The sequence below is a fragment of the Arvicanthis niloticus genome, chromosome 4 (assembly GCF_011762505.2).
Source record: "Arvicanthis niloticus isolate mArvNil1 chromosome 4, mArvNil1.pat.X, whole genome shotgun sequence".
In the NCBI taxonomy this organism is placed as follows: domain Eukaryota; kingdom Metazoa; phylum Chordata; class Mammalia; order Rodentia; family Muridae; genus Arvicanthis; species Arvicanthis niloticus.
In genome coordinates this window covers 93,127,735-93,153,843 of record NC_047661.1, presented here as the reverse complement: position 1 = coordinate 93,153,843, position 26,109 = coordinate 93,127,735, and the positions used below count along the sequence as shown (strand labels likewise).

General features: G+C 35.2%; 1 protein-coding gene across 2 annotated transcripts in view; it reads right to left on the bottom strand.

The window, feature by feature from the left end:
* The window catches only part of Olfm3 (olfactomedin 3), a 194,344-nt gene that overhangs the window by 41,664 nt on the left and 126,571 nt on the right, over window positions 1-26,109 (bottom strand). Inside the window, exon 1 of one of the 2 annotated variants that reach the window (XM_034500497.2) lies at window positions 357-524. The exons of the other annotated variant lie outside the window; for it this stretch is intronic. Within the exon in view, the coding sequence (XP_034356388.1) occupies window positions 357-485 (129 nt within the window). The 5' untranslated portion in view covers window positions 486-524. Of the gene's footprint in view, window positions 1-356; window positions 525-26,109 lie in introns of those variants that run through there. 2 annotated transcript variants of the gene reach the window in all.

Here is a 26,109-nt window from a genome sequence, read left to right as displayed (position 1 = left end):
CAGTCTCTTCTGTAGAAAATTACAAAGGTTGCACACATTACAAGAAATATAATAGAAACAAAGCATAATAAAGACCACTTTCAGATCGCAAGTTAATTTAGTTAAAACATATCATTCTTAAGAATTTAATGAGACCAGCCTTCCTTTTTATACCCAATTCTCCAGCAGTCCCCTCTCCCACTATTTTTTTTGTGTGTAACTTTAAAGCGCTCATAAATATCCATGAGTAAAGTTATCACACAGACATTCTATCTTTGAAGTTCACCAATAAAAAGAGCAGCAGATTCTCAGCCTTTGAAATTTACAACGCCCACTGTTTTAAGTACAAGATGGCCAAACCCACCAGAGTGACTTACTAAGGTATCTGGCGCCGACAGCCTTGTGGTGTTCAGTCCTACCAGGGATGGGAGAGTTTGGGACATCCAGTTTGAGATCATTGCCATGGTACTGAGCACAGCGCCCAGCTTCAGCAGTGAAGCGCTCATTGCTGTGGAGCTAATGAGTTTTCATAGTGACTGCTTAGGATCCCGGAGCCCGGCTGGCAGCGGGAGGCGTGACTGCTGCAAGCCACATCTACAGCATGAAAAGAGACCAAGAGCCCTGCTCTAATCACCAGGCAGATCTGGGAACCTCCTTCCCCCCACCCTCATGGCAAGTGCCTTGTCCTCCTTTTCCTCTCTTCTAGGACACTTTGCTAGATAAACAGAATATTCTTGCTAGGGCTTGCTGCACGGTTGGTGGGCCTGGGATGGGGAGCTTTTCCAGCTCCATTGCACTGTTACCAGGAACAGAGTCTGTCTCTTCTGGGTTGGGTTGAGTATATAATCAGTTTCTCTTTTTCGTTCATAGCAAAGTCAAGAGCCTCTAAATGGGGATCTGCCAAAGTGCACATTCCAAATGCCAAACTTAATTTGTACAGATTTCTCTGGGCAAGACCAGAGTGCCTTCAGAAGAGCATGAAAACAATCTGCGAATAATTTCTGAGATGATCATGCAGTGTGAACAGGGGATCCGTTGTTCAAACAGAAACCTAAAATTAGTGTCTACACTTTAAAACCACAGCCAAAGATTATCAGCTACTGCCTGTATGAATGCCATCTCTAGGCACCTTACAACAGAACAGATAGAAGAGTTGGCCTCGAAGAGAAACTTCTGAGGCAGAAATTCTTAGTTTCTAGTTTTGCCTTGGAAAACAAAAGTTTTCCAGTCTCCTTTGGAGGCTCTCAGTCCTACATCAGACCTGGTTAATTCTATTTTCACTCTGTGAAGATTTGCAAACTGGTCTTGGAAACTGCAACCTGCAAAAATGTGTGATCTATTAAAAATGGGTTCAGGAACGATGGATATCTGATTCTTGTTTCCGTCTTGTCAACTCTGTATGTGGTTGGTGACATAACCTTTCTTGACTTTGAGTGTTTTCCTATAAAACACATGGGGTAGGTTTCAGGCTGAGGTCTCTCCCAGCTCTAAACTTCAGATCTTACTTGAAAGGTCATTATAGTCTTTCTGTAGGTATGACAAATGAGCCACATCTAAATTTCAGGTCCACGTAGAACAAGTTAGAGACCACTGTTTTGTTTGTTTGCCTTTTGTTGTTCTTCGTATTGTTATATGTATTTAAAAACAAAAATGTTTTTAAATAAATAAAAATGTGGGTAAATTAAGATTAAGTGGAAAATTTGAGACATAAGAAAGAAAAACAACATCGTTTTACCTTAGGATAATTCTATTTTTTGTATCTAAGATTAGTTTTAGTCACATACAAACACACACACACACACACACACACACACACACACACGCTCCTAACAGTGTCTGCAAACAAAATATTTAATACAGTTGAAAGAAATACCGATTTACAGTGTGTATGGCTTATTGTCAAGGAAATTTAAAGTAGGGTATTTGTTAACAGCCTTCAAATGTTTCTTGTATCTATTGGTTTGGAAACTCAGACATACGCATTTCTCTTTAAAATATATCCAAATAATTTCCTTTGGTCTTTGTGCTTTAAAAGTCATACCCAGAAAACTAGATATTATTGCTTTTTGTTGTTCAAAAACTATGCCATTTGAGAAATCAATAAGCATTAAGTACATTAGTCTATGTTCAGAGGAGCAAGGAGCAGTCAAGGGAAGGAATGTGGAATTTTACATTAGTGTTACAATGTTACACTGCAAGAATACAAAGTATCTCCAGAAATCTAAATGTTTTGAAAGTACACCTGGAACTCAACCAGTTTTAATAAAGGAAGAGGGTGTCTTTATCAAAGCTTAATATCCACAACTGAAAATTAATATACATGCAATTATGGGATAATTTAAAAAACAATGTGGCAGATGGTAATTGTACTTATTAATGAACTAACCATCAACAAAATAATAGCATCTTCTCAAGAATATAGGATTGAATGGCAGAAAAGAATGGGGCTCTTATTTGAAAATTACTAAGAAAGTGAAAAATGGGAAAGGAGCACAAATGAAAGGCTGCTTTCAATTTCTCTGAGATGCAAATAAGTCATCCAGCATACTGAGAAAGAACAATAGTGCAAGTGTATGATTCAGCCATGTTTATGAACAGCATAAATGCTAAAATGTGTTGTTATTACAAGAGTTTTAAGTGCCACATTGAAATAGAAAAGGCTCAAATTATAATGATTATTAGTTGTAAGAAATAAAAATAACTTCAATTTGCAAAGACCTAAATCGTTTGCAGTACTCTCATAACCTATTAAAGTTATTTCCATTTTAAAAGTTGAGTTCTAGTTTCCAGATGGAGGCTGGGATTGTGTGTGCATGCATGCACGTGTGCATATATGTGGCAGCCTGTCTTTGAGAATTCCTACAGCACAATGTGAGTGGTAATGGAATAAATTATCAGGATTTCATGTGGAAACACGAGCTGTGGCCAGATCCCAGGCTTCAGTCCCACCTAAGTATGTGTCAACTTTGTCTGGTTTGTGATGTTGTGGCTTAATGCAAAACTGTGATACCATTAGTTTCATGTGGTAAAGTATCACAGACATGTTCAGGATTCAGGATAGACCTGCGGGGGCTGCAGAGAGAGCAACCAGAATAGGAGACAAGAAAAAGTCATTTAGAGTTTTATATTCCCAAAGTTTAAGTCAGAGGTGGGGAAATTCTGGCAGAAGAAACTGTCAGTGGCATTGATAAGGACTGAGCCCATTGAGACTTTCTGGAGTAATGCAGTAGATGAAAGATGTGAAGAAAAGTGACCACAAGCAGTTTGAATGTGGTTGGAATGTGGGCATGGGCTTGATTCATCAGGATGAGAAACGGAGCCAGGAAGACAGCTTTACATATACGATTGAATTCTTTTCCCACACCCATTGTTTGTTACCCATGGTACAGAGCTACAGGAGGGTCCATACCTGAAATTCAGGAACACAATTAATTACCAAGATCATTCAAGCTGTATATTGTTTGAAGGCTATAGTTTAAAAAAAAAAAAGTTAATGAATCAAAGCCTTAAAAGTACATGGGGTTTTACTTAGACTTTAATTAAAGATAATTACTCAATTTATTACCCATGTACTTTGTTAAATGTTAAAACAAAATATCCTCTATTTCAGGTAAATAGTAAGTGTAATTTCCAACCCAATAGTCTCACATAAGATACAACTAGACTACACATTTATCTTTTATTTTTATAATCTTACAGTGATTCAATACCTATAAAGTCCAGAACTATGAATTATGACACACGGGGTGCTGAAACTTATTGACTAATATGTTTATTCATTAGTTTTATATGATATTCTTGCTTGTTATTATTCAGAGAGAGTTTAATGAGAGACCTACATAATAAATAATTAATAAGCAATTACATATTAAGTGAAAAGATTTATAGCCAATAGTGTATAACACTGGCATGCTTTATCACTGGAAGTTTTTTCTTTAATTTGTTATGATAAAGTTTAGCATTTAGCATTAGCTTTAGTTTTCAAAATATTTCTGAATTTTGGTAGCATTGTCTTTTACTGTGTGTGTGTGTGTATGTTTATGAGCAATATAGCCTAGGCAGATACTAAAAGTATGTATTTATGGCTTTGAAAAAAAGACATAAGCTAGACGTAAGTCTAGAAAAATGACTAAACATCTTTTAGGGAATAAGTTAAACTGACATCCTTGAAAAGGTAGCATCAAATGATAGAAGAATTAATCAGAGCTATGGTCAAAATATTGAGAAATATCCCCACCCACCATATACTGCAGCACAGAGAGGCAGTTTAAAAAAATACATCTGGCCATGTTTGTAACATGCCAGACACTCGATGCATGGTAGCCATATACTTGGTGCTCAGATATAAGGACTACATCAGCAGGGGAACATGATGGCACCCAGGAAAGTTGTATTGTTTTTTTCAGACCAGCAGTGACTGAAATGCATAATGGTATGTTCTAAAAGCTCAGTGCAGATTCCCTAACACATTGTATGTACAATTTTGATTCTTTGAAAAGCATTTGTCCATTCAGCTTCTTTTTGCAGCCAGTCCTAATGTTGTCATTTCATTCCTAATATAGGGCTACCGTGTACTGAGTGTTTGGAATATTACAAACATGGTCATATTATTTTTTTAAACTGCCTCTCTGTGGTGCAGTATATGGGGGGATACTTCTCGATATGCTGACCATAGCTCTGATTAATTCTATTTGATGCTACTTTTTCAAGGATGTTAGTTTAACTTATTCCCTAAAGATATTTAGTCATTTTTCTAGAGTCCATTCTAGCTTACATCTTTTTTTAAAGCAATAAGAGGGGATGAAACAATGTGATTCCTCCAACTCTGAGAACTTGTAATAGTTAGAAAAAGAATTCTATTTGGTTGCATGTCTGTAGCTGCCCACCTGCTTCATTGTTCTCTACACACTCAATCTACCTTTCCCCTCTGTTGTCGTAGATACATTTCTGTGGTCCTACATTACACTGGCCTCTACTTTACTTACAAAGTCTTCAGTTCCTTTCTGATTATTGTCATAATTTCTCAACAACTTGTTGAGATTCAAATTCCTAGGTCATAACAGTAGAGTCTGACTTAGGTCTAGCAAGAGCAACATCATTTGTGTTTTTCACAAGTTCCAGGACAATGTTGATGCTCTGTTCTTGGTCCATTGTTTGGGTAACTACAACAGATCTTATTCCTTTCATTTTATTCAGAGACAACTATTTTGATTCTTTTCTCTTTTACCAATATCAGCCAATTGTCTTCCTTCTTAATGGCTCATTTCTAGAGGCAGACAAAGGTCATGTGGCATCTCTTAGTTTGTACAAACCTCTTCTTCAGTGCAGAGGAGTCAAATCTAGGGCCTATTCAAGTTAGACAAGTGCTCTACCATTGAGCTATGTCCTGATCACTTTTTTTTTTTCAGAGCTGAGGACCGAACCCAGGGCCTTACACTTGCTAGGCAAGTGCTCTACCACTGAGCTAAATCCCCAACCCCTCCTGATCACTTTAAAACAGTCTTGAACCCAATTTCTTTCTAGTAATGCCTTTATCTTTTATCTTTTTAAAAATATACCTTCTTGAGAGAATTATTTCTATTCCTCAGCTTCCATTTCTGTCTCCTTAATCAGATACCTTGTTGAACATTTTTCTCTTGCACCAATACTACCAATTTCAAATCTATGATCCCATATTGCTAAGTATAGCAGTCAATTCGCAGGCTTTACCTCCCTTGACCTTCATCAATATTACTTTCTTCTTGGAATGATTCCTCCCTTGGCTTCCAGAATACAACACTCAACTAGTTTTTCTCCCAAACTTCTTGACCTCTCTTTATATCGCCTTTGCTGATTCTTCCTCATCTATATGCTAATGACTCCCAAATTCATTTCTTCCTCAAAGACTTCTCCTATCAATTCAGATTGCATTTCCAATTATCTACTTGACACCTCCACCTTCAATGCTTAATAGGCATCTTTAATTGAGCATGTTATAAATAAATTCTTGGTACATCTTCCCAATCCTGAGCAAACAATACTAAAGCAACAAAACACAACTTGCCCAGATAAACAACAATGCTGTACTTAGGCAGCCAATACTGCAACCTTTCTCTTTTTCGTTAGTTGGCAGTGCTATGAACTCAACTGGCATAGTTGTATAACTAGTGATGACTTATTTATGATGCAGCAGATAGTTTCCTGCCCATGCATATAGCCCTGGTAAAATCCTGAAGGTACCAAATGGAAAACATGTAACAATGGGGACTCCGTGGAAAGAGGGGAAAGTGCTGAATGTGGGATGTTGACGAGAAAGGTGAGGGGATGAGAGTGACCAGAATGGGTTAGGTAAATGCCTGAAGTTGCCTATGAAAACATTAAATTTCTTTTCAGTTTTCAACTGTAGCTATTTCCCCTATATTTCTTAAAAGTTTATTGGCATTCTAGTTTTTGCCTTCTAAACATCTCTAAAATTCAACTTTTTATGCAGTTCTTACTGCTGTCATTCTAAGTAAAGTCACATGGGCTCTCAGTGGGTTTATTACAAGATCCCCCTTAACCTGAAACCACTTAATGCATCTATAACTTTCCAATTGAAATAATTCTGTTAAAACATAAGTTAGACTGTATTATTCTTCTAAAAACCCAGTAGATTTTCATTGGACTCACATTAAAGAGCTTGAAAAATAAAATACTCTGTTACTTCTTGCAAGAATTCTTTTGGATTGGTCCCTGGCTGATCTGCAGAGTTGGAGGGTCTTCTACCTCATGGTCTTTTCCCTTCTTTTTCTCTGCCAGGATGATGCATTTTTCGTATTACTGTCACACTTACTTTTTGATTTTGATTCAGAGGTCAAGGTTTAATGGCCATATAATATTTTCTTATTCTATCTGCTTGTTTGTTTCAATTTTTTGTTATCTCCCCCTTCTGTATAGGGTTAGTTTAAGTGCTATGTATTTCTTCTGCTTATTTATTTTCTCTGTTTTCCTCTGGAAATCAAGTTCCATAACAGCAGAGATTTTATCATATTTGTTTCAATTCATAGGTAATTCTCAATTTGTAAGACAGTGTAAGACAGGAATATAGGTCATTCTCAATAAAATATTATTAGCTGTAAAAATATATCAATACATTTTCATTTTGTTTTAAAATAAGATCAATTTAGAGCCAATTGATAGTAGAGTCTATCATTAGAAAACCAATGAAATATAAAGTATTAAAGTATTCATTTTACATGTATTTTTGAAGGGATGATTCTGATTATTATGATATGTGTGTGTGTGGGGGGGGGTGTTTATAATGTTAAAGAGTCAAACATTTGTTCCAAGCACTAATTTTTTCTTCTTCCAGTTTACAAATGTAAAATGTAAGCAATTGTGTTCCAATCCAAAAAGTACTAGTTTCAACTCTTCTTCAGTTTTTCTGTTGCTACACCTCAAGTTTCCCAGGGCCATAACTAAGCCTGAGTCTATCAAGTCTATCCCTTGCTTTTGACCTGCCAAATTTTCTCTACCATAGTAAATATGGAAGAGACTGTAGGTCATGTCAATGGTCAATTATTTAAAAACAGTTCATTATCTATATGTCTATCAAAATATAATTTATAAAAGTGCATGTTAAAATATTTAAGAAAAAGTAGAATAATACATTTGAAATAAAAATGTAAGTGTTTAGTCAAGATCTCATTCACATTGGTCCTTGACAACCACAGACCACAGTTCTCTCCTGGAAAATATCCCTAAGAAGCAATCAGAGGCTGCAATTTGCTCTTGGAAAGGTATGACTTGACAACCAGTCAGAGGCAATATTTTTGTTTCTGGAAGATCACTCACTTCCCTTCCTGCCTTTGAGTTTCAATATGTCTTAAAACCATTTAGTAACAAAAGAATGAATTTAGATGGAAAACAATAGTGACATTCTGTAGAGAAGAGATTTCTGTCTTCTCATTTTTGCCTTCACCTGTGAAGCTGATTGATGCTCTACAAGACCAGGGGATTCTCTTCCAGTAGCTGCTGTTGATACTTCAAATGAGAAAAGAGTGAGTATGTGAGGAAGGAATGTATTTTGGACTTAAAGAAAAACAGTTATGATTTTGTAGACAGTTGAAGAAGTGGAGAAAATGTAAATTGAGGATTGAACTGAAAGAAAAGGGAAGACACAGTGAGGTAACCGAGAGCCAGTTATTTCACTGTCTTGCCCTGGATCTTAGGTTCTTCACCTGGGTGATGAGGACATTAACCTTTCCTTTCATAACAGAGTGGCACCTTCAAAACCTCCACTTCCTGCTCCCACTGTTAAACCTCTCCAGGCACAGCTACCTCAAGTGTAGCTTGAGAAGTCAGGAAGCTTCCAACCCCTTTTGGGTTTGTAAAGGTGGAATCAACTGTTGAATATAAAACACTCACCACAGGGCCTGGAAAGTAATAAACTGTCAATCAAGTCTATCTTTAGCATATCATGGAGGAAGATAGAATATTGGTAGCTTTTTATTTTATATATGCATATAGTACAAATGAAATGTATATGAAAATAATAACTAAAAATTAAAAATTAAATGCATATTGTGATATGGATAAGAGAGCCATGAATTTAGGGAAAATTGACAATAAAAGATTTATCACTATAAAGTGTTTAAAAATTTAACTTTTTTCTTAAAGTAATTCTTTTTTTTTAAGATTTATTTATTTTATTTTTATGAGTACACTATAGCTGTATTCAGATGCACCAGAAGAGGGTATCAGATCCCATTACAGATGGTTGTGAGCCACCATGTGGTTGCTGGGAAATGAACTCAGGACCTCTGGAAGAACAATCAGTGCTCTTAACCACTGAGCCATCTCTCCAGCCCAAAATTTAACTTTTGACATGCAAAATATTGATCTTTTTGGTAAGGTTTGTGTTTAGGGATGTTATTCCAGAAACTACAGGAAACATACACATTTCATAAGCTTTGCTTTTAGGGCAGTGGTTTTCAACCCTCATAATGTTGCTACTCTTCAATATAGTTCCTCATGTTGTATGACCCTCAACCATAACATTATTTCATATGCTACTTCCTAACTATAGTTTTGCTTGAATCACAATGTAATTATCTCTGATATGTAGGCTCTCTGATATGCGACCCTGTGAAAATGTCATTTGACCTTCAAAGGCATTGCAACCCACATGTGGAGAACCAAGGCTTTGCGGGCTTCCAATTACTCCTGCAAGGTATTGCTGTAAGAACTTGCAAACCCTATGGAGGGTGATTAGTAATATAACTAAATTATCAGTAAGAAACTAAGCACCAAAGGCAACTACCTTAACTACGTGCACACAGCAAGGAAATGCAAAGCCAGAACTGTGCAGTTGCAGTTTAGGGAATATGCTCAAAGAAATAGATCTTATTGATACTAGCCAACTAACAATATTATAATCTGTGCTCGATTTAAATTTTTTTTTTTTTTTTTTTTTTTTTTTTTTTAGGCTTACGGAGTCAGCTAACCTGGACCCCTGGACCCTGGACTCCTGGGAGCTCTCAGAGACTGAATCATCAATCAAAGAGCATACACTGGCAGACATGCAGCATAGTCTCCATGTGGGTCCCCCAACAACTGGAGAGGGAGCTGTCCCAAGTTGCCTCGTTTGGCTTTAGTGGATGAGGACACTCTTAATCCTGTAGAGAATTGATATGCTATGTTTGGGGGATACCCAGGGCTGATACATCCTCTCAGAGGAGAAGGGGATGGGGTATGGGTGGAGGGACTCTGTGAAGATGGGACTGGGGGGAGGAAGGCATTTGGGATGTAAATAAATAAGTAAATAAATAAATAAATAAATAAATGAGTCATTTGAGGAAAGCACTGCAGTTCAGAAATCCCCATGCTCTCATCTGAGCACAGAGCACATTAAATGCAACATGTTTTCTCTTAGTGAGTTTATCCCTTTGAATATGACAGAACAAAGCTCTCACCAGGGAGACGCTGGCTCTCAGGTAAGGGTTTAATCTCTGCTTCGGTTTCATTGGATTCTAATTTCAATTTTTTCTAATTCACCTAACTCAATGGGGCAGACTGAAGTGTTAAATTATTGCCAAAAGCATCTATGAAAAAAAAAAAAACAAATTGTTTAGGAAGAGAAATCTCAAAGAGTTTGGGAAATTGCCTGGTGATCAGAAAGGGGACTATTTTAGGGCAAGCGTGAAAGAACAAAATTGGATCTTCAAGTGTGCAATTTTCTGAAAAGTTGTTACAAGTTGTTTCATAAAGCTTATCTCCCTCGTGGAGATTTCAAATGTGGGTTTAGTAGGAACTGAAAGTTGAATGGTTGTAAACAACCTCAAACATCAAAATAAGAAAGAGAATTACATTTGTAGCTGCATTTATCAAATTTGCATAAAAAGCAGGAGCTCTGCTGGCTTGATTTTATGTATTGGCTCTAGCCATAGTATCTGTCATTATTGTCCCTTCATTCTAGACAAGGTTGCATATGCATATGCATAGTCAAGGTTGCTTTTTGATGTGAAAACTAGGGTAGGTAAATGCTCTTAAATATGAACTTCTGAAGACCTGAACTTGGAGTGACCCAGACATGCTATATCATTGAATGTACAGCTTTGTAAAAATTTATCAAAATTGATAAGACTACACTGTTAGGATAACGCTGTACAGATGCAACTCTGTGAGTTTGCCCGTTAGTTTGTTTCTCTTTGGATTTCAAAGTAACCTAACTTAAAAACAAGTCTCTTTCGTGAAAACTCATCTAACAGGATGCTGCTGACATAGAGAAATAAATTGAACAATGAATAAGTAGGGGGAAGTTTTGACAAAGGTTTCCACTTGTTATAAAAGTTGCTTTTATTTTTTATGCTTTATTCTTACTACTTTTTAATCTTCAGATGTTGCAGCTTAATTGTGTATTATTTCCTATTGGCAGAAAAGCATTAGTAAAATTATTTTCAATTTCATTTAAGGGCACCAATGCATTAAACATTATAAGTCTTTTTTAGAGGTATCAACTTACTAAGCTGAATATTATATCAATATATTTGATTTTTGTTTTCTCTTTGTGTATATGTATGAGCATATGTGAAGGTGTGTAATACAATACTAGTGTAGGGGTCAAAGAACAACTTCAAGTGTTTGTCTTCACCTGCCATCTTGTTGAGATAATGAATCCTGTTTATCACCGTGTAAGTCTAGAATGGCTGGCCTTTGATCTTCCAGAATTTTCTTGTCTCCTCCTGTCTTGCTGTAGGAATGCTGTAGTTGTAGAGGTGTGCAATTGTCTCTGCCACACTTGGCATGCATTCTGGTGATACAGACTCAGGTCTAAAAGCGAGGACCGGGTCAGTTCTATCTCTTTAATGCTTCCTAAACCATGATGTGAATAAATCTGTTCTATTAAGAGCTCCCTACCATTGCTGTCTTGCACTATTTCCAGAAGTCAAGGTTGTGCACAAATTGTCTTTGGACTGGAATCTCTGGACCTATGAGTTGTAAGTTACTGATATGTATAAAATCACTACAACACGAAAGTGTATGAGTATATGAGGAATGATACCAGATAAGTTCACTTGGCAAAACTGACAGAAACGTCTATTAGAAATAAAGAAGTAAATGTTGAAGTGATAACTAAAGTCCACAAATGACAGCTGAGAGATAGCTGTGTCAGTGCTTGGGTAGGAATTAAGAGGAAAAAAAGATGAGGTATAAAATGTGATAGATGGTGAGTATTATGAACTTATTGCATCAAATAATAGTGCACATTGAAAGAACCAGAAAGTTTGCTCCCAAACAGAAGAGGAAACACGGTTGAAAACATGGCAAGGTGGAGGATATGTTTAGACAACACTTAAAAACAGAAGCTTGATAGTGCTCAAAATGAGTAATGTTCTGTGGGAAACACTTAACATCAGCGCTGAGTTGTGCAGTGGACTCTGGATTCTGTTTCCTTGACAACTAGAAAGTTAAGATACATGTTGAATATTGTGTCTGAAAAACCCTTATCTGAAGGTTTGCACCTGGTTTGAAAATTGAGGCTGCTCCTTGGTGTCAAAGTGACTCAAATCTCCAGGCAAAAGTGGGCTATTCCGTTTTTACTGATCCGGTTTCAAAAGGCAAAGTCTCTAATAGTCTGCAATTTTAGAGAACAAAGTACTTTGGTTCTCCATCCTCTCTCTGATAAAGTAACAAAAAATGATACGCAGAGGTTAACCTCGTAGGCTGACTGTGCAGATGAAATGAACTGAAGTATATGATGTGCTCGGCACCATGCCTGTCTCATAGGCAGGTGCTGAAAGCTGTCCTTTCACTAGGAAAAACAAAAAACAAAAAACAAAAATTAAACGCTTACAAAAACCGTTTTATTTTTTTTAAGTGGCAGTGATCAATCTTTGCACGGTTCAAGCACAATTTTTAAAACCCAACATGCCAGTGAAGGAATGAATCTAGGGAATCTCATATTTTGAATGGTGGTTTGACCACAGCAACCCACTTTCGCTGTGGATAATAGAGATTCCCTGGGCACATTTCACTAGAAATGTTATCTACCTAATAGTCTTGGAGGGCAACATGGAATTGTGCCTTTCACAAGCTGTTGAATGTCAGGACATCCCTATACCAAAATGAGTATGGAGAAACATTGTAAAAAAACAGCTGCTTTTCCCAAATGATGACGAAAATTTTCTATCAGGCCTTTAAGCCTGTTTAGTAAAGATTTTGTTTTATATTGAGTGCTCTTTGTGACATCTCTAATACATTAATTTTCAACTTGAATACTTTCCATGGTAGCAAAACTCAATAATGTACAATGAATGCTTGAATATTGGACACGCATACTCTTGTATTCATCCTCCACTTGCTGTCCTAATTCTGCTTTCTGGAAAACCACCCAAGAGTTATATTTCTCTATGTTCTATAATCATCCTTTAGGTATCAAGATCTTTAAAAGCATCTGTTCCTGCAAAGAACATGTACAGATTTGACTGTTTTTCTGATGAGATGCTTTAAAATCTCACACATCCTGGTTTTCTATTGATCACTATTGCAATTCTCACAACAGAATACATTCTTTCACACACCCGAGATTTGTCTAAATAGCCTGATTCAGGTAAGTACACAAGTTTACTCATGAACATGGCAATTCACATTTACTTTTGTAGGGTTAAATGATAATCACCAGAATTTAAATAGGTCACTCTCTCCCTAGATAATTAAACCTCTAATTGACAGAGAAGAAACATTTCTGTTTTTTTTTTTCTTTCTAAAAATGGCTGGCTGTTAATGAGAAGTCCAGCTGCTTTCACTTATGATAATATATATCCCATGATTTAGTTGATTAAAATATTCTCATTACTATGCACAATTACTGAAGATACATGGGATTTTTTACATCTCATTAGATATTCACTACACCAGGATTTCCCAAACAGCTATTGATGTCTCCATAGTTAAGTATTTTATAGAACTGACGTCTGAACAATTGTTTTAGGAGTGACTGAGGCTCTCTGAAAAGCAGTTTAGAGCCCACCAGTGCTGCTGTTTGTTATGCTTCAGGTTTAGGACTCAGTTTCTGATTCAACCCCCTCTTTCTCTTGCCTCCTCTGCTAACAACATCCAGAAAGCTCAATTAATTCATTTGCAATTGGCTTACTGGAAAGTGATGCTGTTGTAGATAAACTTATATTGTTAAATATATATTTTTTCAAATCATTAATATTTTATACCTAAGTAAATAGAAGCAGGGTGGACTATAAAAATGTATTTTAGCCAGCACTGTCCATATACAATGTTAGTGCACCTGACCTTATTTCCTGACTCAACTTACATATTCACTTGGCCAGTTTTCTTATTTAACACAGTCCCAGACTTCTTTCTTGCTCCTGTCTAGGTTAGCTGCCTCAGTGTGAGCTTCTACCTATATAAGCCTTGACTCTCCTTCATGATTAGGATTATATACTAAAATTCTTAATCTGCGATCTATTGCTGCTTTATTTATGGCATCTCATTCTATTGTTTTTGTTAGTTCTCCAATTAGATCATATCCTTGAATGTTCTTCCACACCCCATGTTTCTACTGTTTTGTCACTTTGGATACAGTGTTTGGAAAGAATGAGCTTCTCTCCTGGAATGTGTATTTGCTGTTGTGGAGAGAGCTTGCTTGGTAAAGACAAGATCCTCCTAACCTGCTTACTTTAAGAATTGTGACCATTCTTGATATCAATGTTAATGTGACTCATTAAAGATGAAAATTTAGTGGCTGACTAGATAGCATTCTTATTGTATATTCCTGGATCCTTAAAACCCACAGATTTCAGAAGTGGAACAATGATTTTATTTTCATGATGCCCTGCATTTCTGTCCCCAGCTGTCTGATCTCTAACCCATCACACTAAATAAAATCCCATGCCTTTACTTTATCTGGACTGTTGGTTTCTGATATTTTTTTTTGTCTGAGAGTCACCAGAGTTAATCAATGCTTTTTGTCTTTTCTTTTTAATGGAATTAACTTTTATTTTCCCCAAGCTTCAGGACTACAAACATTCTATGTAATTTTATTTTTTCCTTTTATTATTTATTTATTTATTTATTTACACTCCAGATTTTACTCCCCCCACCCACCCTCTGAATGTTCCACGTCCCATACCTACAACCCAACCCCTGTCTCCATGAGGATGTCCCAACCTCCCACCCTCCCACCCTACCAGACCTCTCTAAACTCACAAGCATATCCCATGATGGGTAAAAAAGGCATTCTTATCAGAACAACCTAAGACAGGCTCAGTCTTGTTAATGGAATAAAAAAGGCTGAGAGGCAGAGAGCCTTTGGGGTTGCTTAGCAAGAATCTGACATAGGCCAAGGACAAGGAAGTAGGCTTCAGGCAGGAATCTGACATTAGGCTAGAACAAAGAAATAATTTCAGGTAGAAATCTAAATCTTAGGCTAGAACAAAGAAGCAATTTCAAACAGGAACCTAAATTATTAGGCTAGAACAAATAGTAATTCCAGAAAGGAATCTAAATTTTAGGCTAGAACAAGGAAGTAGGCTTCAGACATGAAAATGACCTTGTGCTAGGACAGGGAAGTAGGCTCAGATACTTTGGTCATGCTGATAAGCCCTTAGAAACAGTGATCATGGGAGTGTTCACATAATTGGGTTTAATGCCTTGCTTTTTATTTGACTATTTGTGTTTATTGTATTGCTTGTTCCTTGACTATTTGCATCTATTGTATGGCTAGACTCTCAACCTAGAACTGATCTTAATACATGCATGTAATCAAAATGGTATAAAAGCATAAAGGAGGAGGGAGGATGGGATAGGAGGTTCTAGGGAGGGGAGATGGGGAAAGGGGATGACATCTGTATTGTAAATAAATAAAATATCCAATAAAATAAATAAATAAAAAAGAAGCTCTTACTATAAAATCTATAACATTTATCCCAATAATACTCAAAAGATAACAGTTGGATGAATTCAGGGCACTGTAGCTACAGAATCTTAAATTCAGGCTAGTAATGCTCATACTGATTCATATGGACAAATTTATAAAGATTCTGAGCAGCATTTACACAACCTCAGATTAGATATTATTTGTCTGTACTTGATTATATTTAATGGGAACAGAAAGGGATTTCCATTAACACCTTTAAGAAGAATATCACTTTTCTATCTGGTCAAATGCTTATTTACTCAAAGAGGAATGTAGTCTAATGATTTAGTGAGATAGTCAATGCAATGGTGCCTTCCCAGAGCACATGAAAGAGCAAACATCCTGTTTTATTAGCTAAGGGAGTCTATTGGGACACGCACAGTTCTAATGACCATTCATTTTGTATATTTAAAATATAGACAAAATTAAATGTCTGTTTCCTAGAAAGTTGTTTATTCATTCAAAGTTACTTATGGCAAAATTATTTTTGATTAAAATAAATGAATCTACTGCAATTTCTAATATTTTAGAAATGTTACTGATCTGCTACAATCAGCTTATTACACTTGAAAAAAATATCTTTATGTGCATGAGATTTTTTTTGCTTGTGTACATGCATATTCACTTTGTGCATGTCTTGTGCCTATGGAGGAAAGGGTATGATATTGTTATTTCCTGGAATTGGAGGTATAAGCAATTGTGAACTTTCTTGTGGCTACTGGGAACTGAACCCAGGTCTTCTATTAAAGCCTCAGGTGCTCTTAGCTACTGTGCCATCTCTTCTATATGAAGATCATAATTCCACCTCAGCCAATGGAATCATTTTAAATGAAACACAATTATTTTGCTGTTTTTAAATTGAATAAAATTTCATTAAATATATCCATTTTGCATTTTACCAAAATTTAGATACTTTCAATATTATTGTTTAAATACTGTAATTTATATGTCAAATAAATATATACTAGAAACATATAAAATATACCATGTGCATATTCCAGTTTATAATTACTAATATTTTAATTTAAATGCTTGTTTTCAATGATAAGTGGTTTGCTAATTGCTGAAGTATATTGGGAATATGATTTACAATGTAAGATCTGGCTAATGCTAATTGAAAGTAGCTATCAATAATAAAGATGGGAAATTAAAGAATATTTAATAATAATAAATTTATCCAATCATGCAAATAAGTATCCACATTTTCACATTGTATTAGTACATGCATTTGGGATAATTTTTGCAAGCTATATGATAGCTGAACTGGAGTGCAACATGTACTGATCATCCATTTATTCAAATAATATGAAAGTATTTTACATTTCATTATTACCATGGCTTATTAATGAAGTTTGGGTTAAACAACCTCAGGTTTTGGCAAAGAAAAAAAAATCATGATGAAATAAAAGAGATACTATATTAATTTATATAATACAATTTTATATAAAATAAAACAATAGATGAATAATAAAAATGATAATATCAATCCTTAGCTCATTGCTAAGACAGACAATGCTGAGTTGCTATTCTTCACTGGTATCAGGTGGAGACAGTACTAAGAATATACACTTAGAACTTTATCTTGTACACTCTTATGAGTACTTGTAGTTGAGTACATTGAACAGCCTTTTATGGTGAATTCATATTACAAAATTTATTTTAATGATGTATAACTGGGTACTAAGTAAATTTACGAACATGAACCCCAATTACACAAAAATACAGAAATGTTGACCCTCTGCTTTATCTAATCCAGAGACTTTTACTAGTCCTGTTATCCTAGAATTGAAGACTTTACAATATTAAAATATCATTACTAACCTAAATTTGCCTGTTACTTCCAAGTTCCAAGTGTGCCATGCTCTTACTGACAGAGTTATTCTCCACATGGACAATATTCCTGAAGGATTGCTAACTTCCTTAACAGAGACACTGCATGTCGATAAAGTAAATTTAACATTACTAATAACACAGATACGTTCCCACTCTGCAGTGTAATGGTCACTGAAACACATAAGGTCATGGTTATGAATCTCACAGTGCCACTGTGACTCAGAAAGGAAAGTGAACATGAATGAACATTCTGCTTTACTACCTGCAGCTGTAAGATTTGAAACAAGTCCTGTAATCTACAAATCTCTCAGTTACCTTATAATTCCTATAGGAATGAAGTACACATCTTATAGTTATCTTGAGAATTTTTATGAGATAATTGTGCAGCTTTAACAAATTTAGTGCAGTGTCTGAAGTGGATTAAGATTCAAAATCACTAGCTGTTACTGATTTTAACACCTCATCTTATTTTTAGATAAACATTCCTAATAAGTCGAATGTAGTTCAAGGATAATTATGAAGATACTTCTTGGTAATTATAAAACAATTGCCTGACCATGTAGATATTATCTCTTTGCACCTGGAAATTTAAAAGACCTCTGAGACATCAGCTACTTCAGGGATGTTGTTTATAACCTTCACAATGCTTTATAATTCATAAGCATCATGTTTGTTCCTTGTGATGATCCCTGGGCAAAGCTGCAGCTACAGTGCTTGGCAGTAACTGCTGCTGTCTTGTTCTTCTGTTGGCATCATTGAGAGTGCCATGTGTGAAATTACCCAGTTTCAAATTAGCTACAGAAAACATAGTTCCCTCCTAATACCAGGATGTAAGCTTCCCAGTGATTCACAGAGCACTTGTACTCTCAGTTTCTTATCCTTTTCTTCCCATATAAATATGTCATACCCAGATCCCATGCACCTGATATCTCTATGCCTTTAGAAATTACTTGTGCCTCACAGAATACTAGTAGACTGCTAACTTGAGAAAATTTAACTGTAGGTTTATATATTCCCTGAAGATTTCCACAAATTTTAGCCTTCTGCCAACTTAGGGAAGAATGAGAGTCTTTTCCTTCTTTCATTTGAGTTCTTTGGAGAGTTAGTGAAAATGATCATATTTAAGTGGTTTTGATCCAACCTTTTCCCATATTCTTTTAATAGCTTATTCAATATTTTTTTTTCTTGCAACCCTATATCCTGATCTTGATTTTGTATTTTTACATCTATCTGATTAATGTAAGTCATATTACTTTGTAATTACTTCTTTGTCAACCTTTCTGAATTTGAAAGCTGAGATCTTGTGTTCATTTAATTCCAAAAAATAACAGTACCAAACACCTGATGGAGATCAGTGTGTGCATGAGTGAACGAACATCTTTTAGCATCTTACTCCCTAACGTGCTCTCATGTTACTAGGAATCTAGGAGGGAAGAATAAAACACATGCATTTTTGTTGTGGTTCAGTCAGTAGAAACAATCATAAAGAAATAAAGTACAGATATTTTGCTTTATAAAAAGCACATGGTTATTATTCACTTTCACTGTGTATGGAAATATAAGTATTATATAAGATAATAGAATTGTTTTTCTTGTGTTCTCACAGTAAACTACATTTAAAATGTGTGGTTTTGGTTGATATCATTTGTAGAAAGATTTTCCACCCCTACTAAGTGTTGACAGGCTAACAATAGACATAAACACCAAAATAGACACAGATCCTAAAATAGCTAAACATCTTCATGAACATGTCACTCAAGAACAGCGGGGACAAAACAAAACATGTAAAACCTGTATTTATTAAACTGATATGGCATCTAAATGGAAAATTATCTTTAAAGAACATGGGAATAAGCTTGGCAAGTTGCTCATGCCTGCAGTCTCCACACTCCACAAATTATTGAGGCAAGGAGATTGCTAGACTTGTTAGGAATACTCAGCTACATAGTAAATTCTTGGCCATCTAAGGCTGCAGAATATGACTTAAAAAAATCCTAGAAAAGGAGCAGGAAGATGGCTTTGCAGAAACAGGTGCTTCTACCAAGAAGAAAAAAGTTTACAAATCTCCAGAACCTATGTATTGGTAGGAAAGAACAGATTCTCTCAAGTTGTTTTGTGATATCCATAACTGCAGCATTGCATAAGCATCCCTGCAAAGCCTGAAGAAAAAGTTAAACATAAAAAGCATAGATGTGTATACATTGCTAAGTGCTGAACATATGTCAAAAATCTAATTAACATTGCAGTCATTTCATAGCTGCAGTTAGAGCTCAGTAGAGCATGGGGTGATCCTTAGCACCTGTCTTAGGGTTGCTATTCCTGCACAAAACATCATGACCAAGAAGCAAGTTGGGGAGGAAAGAATTTATTCAGCTTACATTTTCACATTGCTGTTCGTCACCAAAGGAAGTCAGGACTGGAACTCAAGCAGGTCAGGAAGCATGAGCTGATGTTGGCGCCATGGAGGGATATTGTATACTGGCTTGCTTCCCCTGGCTTGCTCAGCTTGCTTTATTATAGAACCCAGGACAACCAGCCCAGGGATGGCGCCACCCACAATGGGCCTTCTCCCCCTTGATCACTAACTGAGAAAATGCCTTACAGCTGGATCTCATGGAGGTCTTTCCTCAAGGGAGGCTCCTCTCTTTGTGATAACTCCATCTTGTGTCAAGTTGACACACAAAAACAGCCAGTACAGCACCATAAAAAAAGAATGTTTCAGCCTGTTTGTAGAAGATCTTGAACAGAACATGGAACTCCAGAATTCTGCATGTTCAAGATAGTAAAAGAGACCCCGTGGTAGACGAATGAGTCCTTGTTGGGGGCTCTCAAAAGAAAGAGCTTGCTTTGAAGAGGGTGGCTATGAAATGTATAGGAGAAATGTTAATTCAGCTACGATTTCTAATATCTGGTGAAGCATAGACTGTTTCCAGAAATGAAAAAATCAGCACAGAGAGAACACAGAGGGAAATTGAGACACTCAGTATCTTCAGAGTATCCTGAAAGTGAATATTTGCAGATCTCTTGGAAGGAACTTAAAAAGTTAGAATGAGCTTGAACATATCTGAATTAACAAAACTCACGGTAAATGTGCCTCAGAGATTTTTATAATGATAGTGGCACAATCACATTTATTTCTGTTTATTTCAGTCAAGAATTATGGCAATAATTCAGCAGAAGTATTTTCAAAAGTGGAAAAAATTATTGTAAAGGGCCTGAAAAAAATCAATAGCCGAATGTAATTGCTTCATCTGAGAAAAGCAGGCTAGAAATTTGGAAGCTGGTGAAGCAGGAGATTTAAACACTATCACTCATGGGAATTGATGAACACTCCTGAGAAACATTTACAGAATGAGAACATGTGGTTGTCACAGACAAAATATGAATTATAGTGAAATCTTAAAATCACCAGAAACAGAAGCACACACAGCTGCAGATAGAGGAGGAAGAAGAGCTTCCTCTGCCCAGAGGAGTCATTGGTTATAGTTGGGGGGATTTGGTAGCTCATGAAGGCATCACAAGGTGATGACATTGTTAAATCTTATTTGTACAAGAGACCATGGGTAAGGTCAGATACAGTTAAACTATATATGAGACATTCTTTTGGCAATCATGGGCATTTGAGTATTTCAAATGTTATAGGTTTTCCAGGATACTTCATTTTCCTGTTTAAATAAGTCAGCTTAAATAAGGATATGACTGCCTGAAGTTAGATGCTACAGTTTTCCTTAGAGTGTACTTGTTGGTAAAAATAAAATTAACAGTTTACTTTTCACCTTTGAAATAGTGTCTGTAAAACATACTTATTTGTCTTTCCTCAAGATCTCAATTGTTCTCATTTAGTCTCATTTCTTTAGAGGTGAGATTTTTTTTTTAAGCTAAGTGATGACTAATTATTGTGTAATAGAATTTCAACTTGGCATTAATAAATCTCAACAAAATAGAATAAAGATACATTTTTTAAAAAATCTGATTACTTTATCTTAGTGGTTGAGATGAACATTTTGATGCTTTCATGAATTCCAAAGCCTTTCTCTGTCATTTGTACTGGAGTATAATTCTATTATTTCTCACTAGCTTAATAAGTATGTGATGCAAAACCAAACAAGTTCCAGGAAAACATGAAAGAAAACCATATTGATTTTCAGAGTCTTTTAAAACAGGCAAATTTAATTACCATAAAGTACTGGTTGCCTCTTGGAGACAGGAAGAATTCTTTAAAACTCTGAGCTTTAAAGTAGTGCATCAATGAGTGTTTAGAGAATTCAAATCAGATTTTCACAAAGTAACAGAAATGGTAAAATTCTGTTAGGTCTGCTCACAGTGATGCCGTAATGTGTAGCTACTTTACTCTGAATGAACAAAACACAGTTTTCAATGGCTTCATCATCTATAAGACTAAAGGTGGAGAAAGAGAAAAAAAGTTCATTTACTGGGGGCTTGTTTTCAATTTTTACTTCATCTGCAAATGTGAATAAATTGATGAGCTGTGGCAGGGAGACAGCAGCTTCAAAGGAATTCCCACAGCTGGTCAACATTATATTTCTTTTCTTTTATACAACTTTATTTTATACAGGAGAGTTTTTCTTCATAAAATAATGTTATATTAAAATGAAAAAACACAAGTATTTGAATATAATCATACATGTCATTTTTGAGTGTTCTCTTCAGCATGAAATATTTACTTTTTCAATTATTTCTTTAATTTCCCTCAGATTATAATACAGTTACATTACTCCTCTCTTCCCTCCAAAGTGCCTTTCTCTCTTCAAAATAAATATAAATAATAAATTATATAAATAGTAAATATATAATATATAATAAATTATATAAATATAAAATATATATAATATAAAAATAAAATAATGGTTAACATCAAAATGGAAACTACATAAGAATTTTATATTCTAGCATATTCAAATAAAATTCTCAGAGTGAGCCGGGGAGTGGTGGCACACACCTTTAATCTCAGCACTTGGGAGGCAGAGACAGGCAGGTTTCTGAGTTCGAGGCTAGCCTGGTCTACAGAGTGAGTTCCAGGACAGCCAGGGCTATACAGAGAAACCCTGTCTTGAAAAACAAAAAAAAAAAAAAAAAAAAAAATTCTTAGAGTGAAATATACATATGTATGGAGAGAATTATGTTCATGGTGACACATGCAACAGATTCTAGTTTCTCAGTTAAATAAGTTATAAGACACAGACATGACAGAATACCCTCAAAGGGAACCCTTGACTGAAATATAATATTTCTTTAAAAATCTTGCATTTCTCCTGGCAAGCTCCAGAATCTTTTTATGTGATCTCCAGAGCAATCCTATCTGTAATATTTCACTGTAGTGTAAAAAATTTTTCTGTTGCTTAAAGGTTTATAACTGCTTAGTGACTGTGACTTAGATGTAGTAAATTGGAGTTTTAAATTTAATCATTTTAGTTTCTTCTTTAGTGTGACATAATAGTTGGATGGAGAGTTGTGCCACCAGATGTCCTCTGTGTTTAAACCCTGTTTTCACCATTTACTAACGTAGGTATTAATATGTTTTCTGTAATATAGAATGAGGAAAATATTGGTGCTTAGAGAGCTACCTGATTCAATGATGTAATTTGTTGAACACTTAAAAGTTTCAAGATAAATTAAATATCAATAAAGATTAACAGTAGTAGGTTAACCCCTGGATCTTATGAACTCTCCAACCATGTGGTTTTTTTTTTTTTTTTAACAAGGTTGACAGTATTTGGCATGTACTTCTTCATATTAAAATGATCTTAAATCCAATCAGAAGGCAGTTAGTTACCCCAATAGCATGTGTGTTACTCTTGCACCTATTGGTATATTTTTCCAGGCTAGCTATTATTGTCGATTACATGGATCACAGCTGGTTAATACTGTTGGTGACTTCCCACTTACCCGACAGCCAGCAAAGCACTTTCCAGTTTTATCAATGCTGGCCAGCATGGAGGAGCATGCTGGTTAGGTCCAACTTGATTTCTGTATGTCCTGTAACCAAAGTGTGCCTTTAGCAATAAAGAGACCCACTGAATTTAATCAAGATCAACCGTCTGTGTTACCTAGGTTTACAATGATCCATTTTAGCCGGGTGGTCCCCTTAGTACATACACAATGAAAGACTTTTCTTATCAGTAATAATTTTTGCCTGCTTTTCTGTGCAATGACTACCTCATTTAAACATTATATTTTGAATTTTATTCAGCATGATATAAGTAAACAATTCAAGTGAAACTCGAAAGTAAATAAGGTGAAATTTGAAAAAAATTTGCTACAATAAATATTTTCTATGTCACTGTTACACTAAATTACATTGGTTGAACAAATGATTGTGTCCATATTTAGGATGGAAAAAACTATGAAAGATCTCTTCATCACTTTTGTCACACTTTAGGAAACAATTGGTATTGCCTGTTCCTTCTACCTTTAATCTAAGAAGCAATGATGATAATTTTGATATTTGTTACATAAGTTGACCATTGTGGAATTTATTGAGTCCAATATTTCTTTGACATGAAAAAATCGAACTACCTCATTCAGACTACCACAGTATGTGTTACAAGCATTCTTCCATGCTGTGATAATGTGTGAGTTAGTGAATGGAAGGAGGTACAATCTGATCTCATCAAATATAAATATAGATCCTGTGTCACCTTCTTCAACTGCCTAAGTCACTGCCAATTGTCCTACTGCAAACTTTCCATACTGATGTAAACAAAGAGCTAAAATAATACTGACAGTCATTGTAGAACTGTAAATTTCACCTCCTCTTATTTACAAAGTAAAACTTCTGAGCTCCAATGACTGTGAAAGCCTTCATGACTAACTAGTTCATTAAGCAGAATTATTTCTGAGTAAAATCTATTTAAAAATTAGTTTATGAAAGAAAGTAATTAAATTCACAGAGAATGAAGAAACACAGAATGCCTCTGTATACAGTAGATTTTTTAAACAATCTTCCCTAGTCTGGAAGTCTGGAGGCAGGAGGGTGAGATGATTATAAATAATCTGAAAAGCAACGAAATGCATCTCCATTAAGGCTCTCAAACTATTTTCTATGATACTGTTATGGTGCTTATACCACATTATATTTTATTCAGACAAAATGGAGTATAAAGCAGGATAGTGAACTCCAATGTCAGCTGTAGCTTTTAATTAATACTATATCAGTATTTGCTCACTAGCTGCAACAAATGTAAGCACATTAACATAGAATGCCATCAAGAATAGAAGTCAAGTGCAATTAAGCTAGACAATGTATATGAGTATACTCACTTGCTAGGAGCACTGCAATCTACTTTACAGTACAGGGTTTTAATTAAAACATCCCATATTCTCAGACACACAATGGATTAAATGAATGAATACAAATACTGTGCACGAGGTGACACTCCACAGTCATTCTCATGACAGTGTTGTTTTAAATATTGTTTTGTCTACATGTTTAAAACACACACACATACATATATTTTGGTATGTATATTATATACATATATGTATATTTGTGTATATACATGTATATATAGATATGTATATTATATATAACTATATATAAAGTATATATACATATATGTCACTTATGTCTCAGGAATATATTCAGAATGGCTGTGCCAATTTTGAAACAATTTCATGAAAGGATTTCAATATCTTCATAATTCAGTGCAACACACTAGGTTTCAATTAAATAACAACATGGTTTAACTTTGTTAGAAAGAATGGGGAAACCATTCACATAACTGACTGGTTGTTGTTGTGCTAAGAGAGAATTTATCAGAATTCTTTGGCCAAATCAGTTTTGCTCTCTTAATTTATTTACCGTGCTTCAGATAAAAAGACTTGGGAAGTAACACAGCATAGCTGTAAATATTTAAGAGCTGATTCCTTAGATCAGTAATTCCTAAGGTTCTCTCTTTAAAATTTCTTTTTCTTTTATACTTAAACTGAAGATTAGGACCGCTCATAAATATTCATTTCATGAGTGAAGTGGCAGAAGTTGGCAAATGCCAGAGGCAGCAGTGCCAAAGGATGGATGGCTTTTCAAGTTCTCTCTTCCATAAGGTTACCCTCAAGCATCAGGCAAAGAGCACTTCCATGGAAATGATGGCTTCTGGCTACTGTGCAGTGATCTACCAGTACTTTCAACATTGTCTCCAGCTCTGAGTCTGAAGGAAGGCTAATGTAATGTTTTGCAAACAGAAGTTTCCAGAGTCTGTTATACAGATCTAGTTTTGTTCTCAACCTTGTACATCTTTATTTTTAGACAGAAGTGAATTTGATTTTGACCATCGCAAGAAGTAATTTTCAAATTAAGTTAAATGATTGTCCATTTAGCATGTTGTGTTTTTTTCATATTTCCTATGTTCATATTTTCTTGTCCTACGTTAGTTTTGTATGGCTGAAATTTTAGAATATAATTTGTCCGGGATTTCAGTCTTACTTGTAAGGAATATTGAGCCAGGTACTTATCCTTAGTGAGATGCATACCGGGTGTACAATGATCTAGATTCCTATGGAACTCTGCCTGTTTCCTATATGTGTTATTTGTGTAAAACTTTTAGTTTATCAACAACAACATAAAAGGAGAACAGGATCTACTTACACAACAGTTGAAATATACTTGTTGGTAAGAGAATTTCTCACTAAATCATTTTGAATAATAAGAAAATTTATATAAAAAGTATTTGTAAAGAAATTATTAATGTGCATAAATTAATTACTAAGTGTATTGGTGATTTCCATATTGAAAGTAATATTGCATGGCATTACTTATTTTTATTTGTTGATCATATAAAACATCCTGGAGTTGAATCAAAACCATAGGGCACAACAGCAGCATGAGGATTGCTATTATAGATTTTAATGATGTAGAAAATGATGTCTAAAGATTTGCAATATTCATA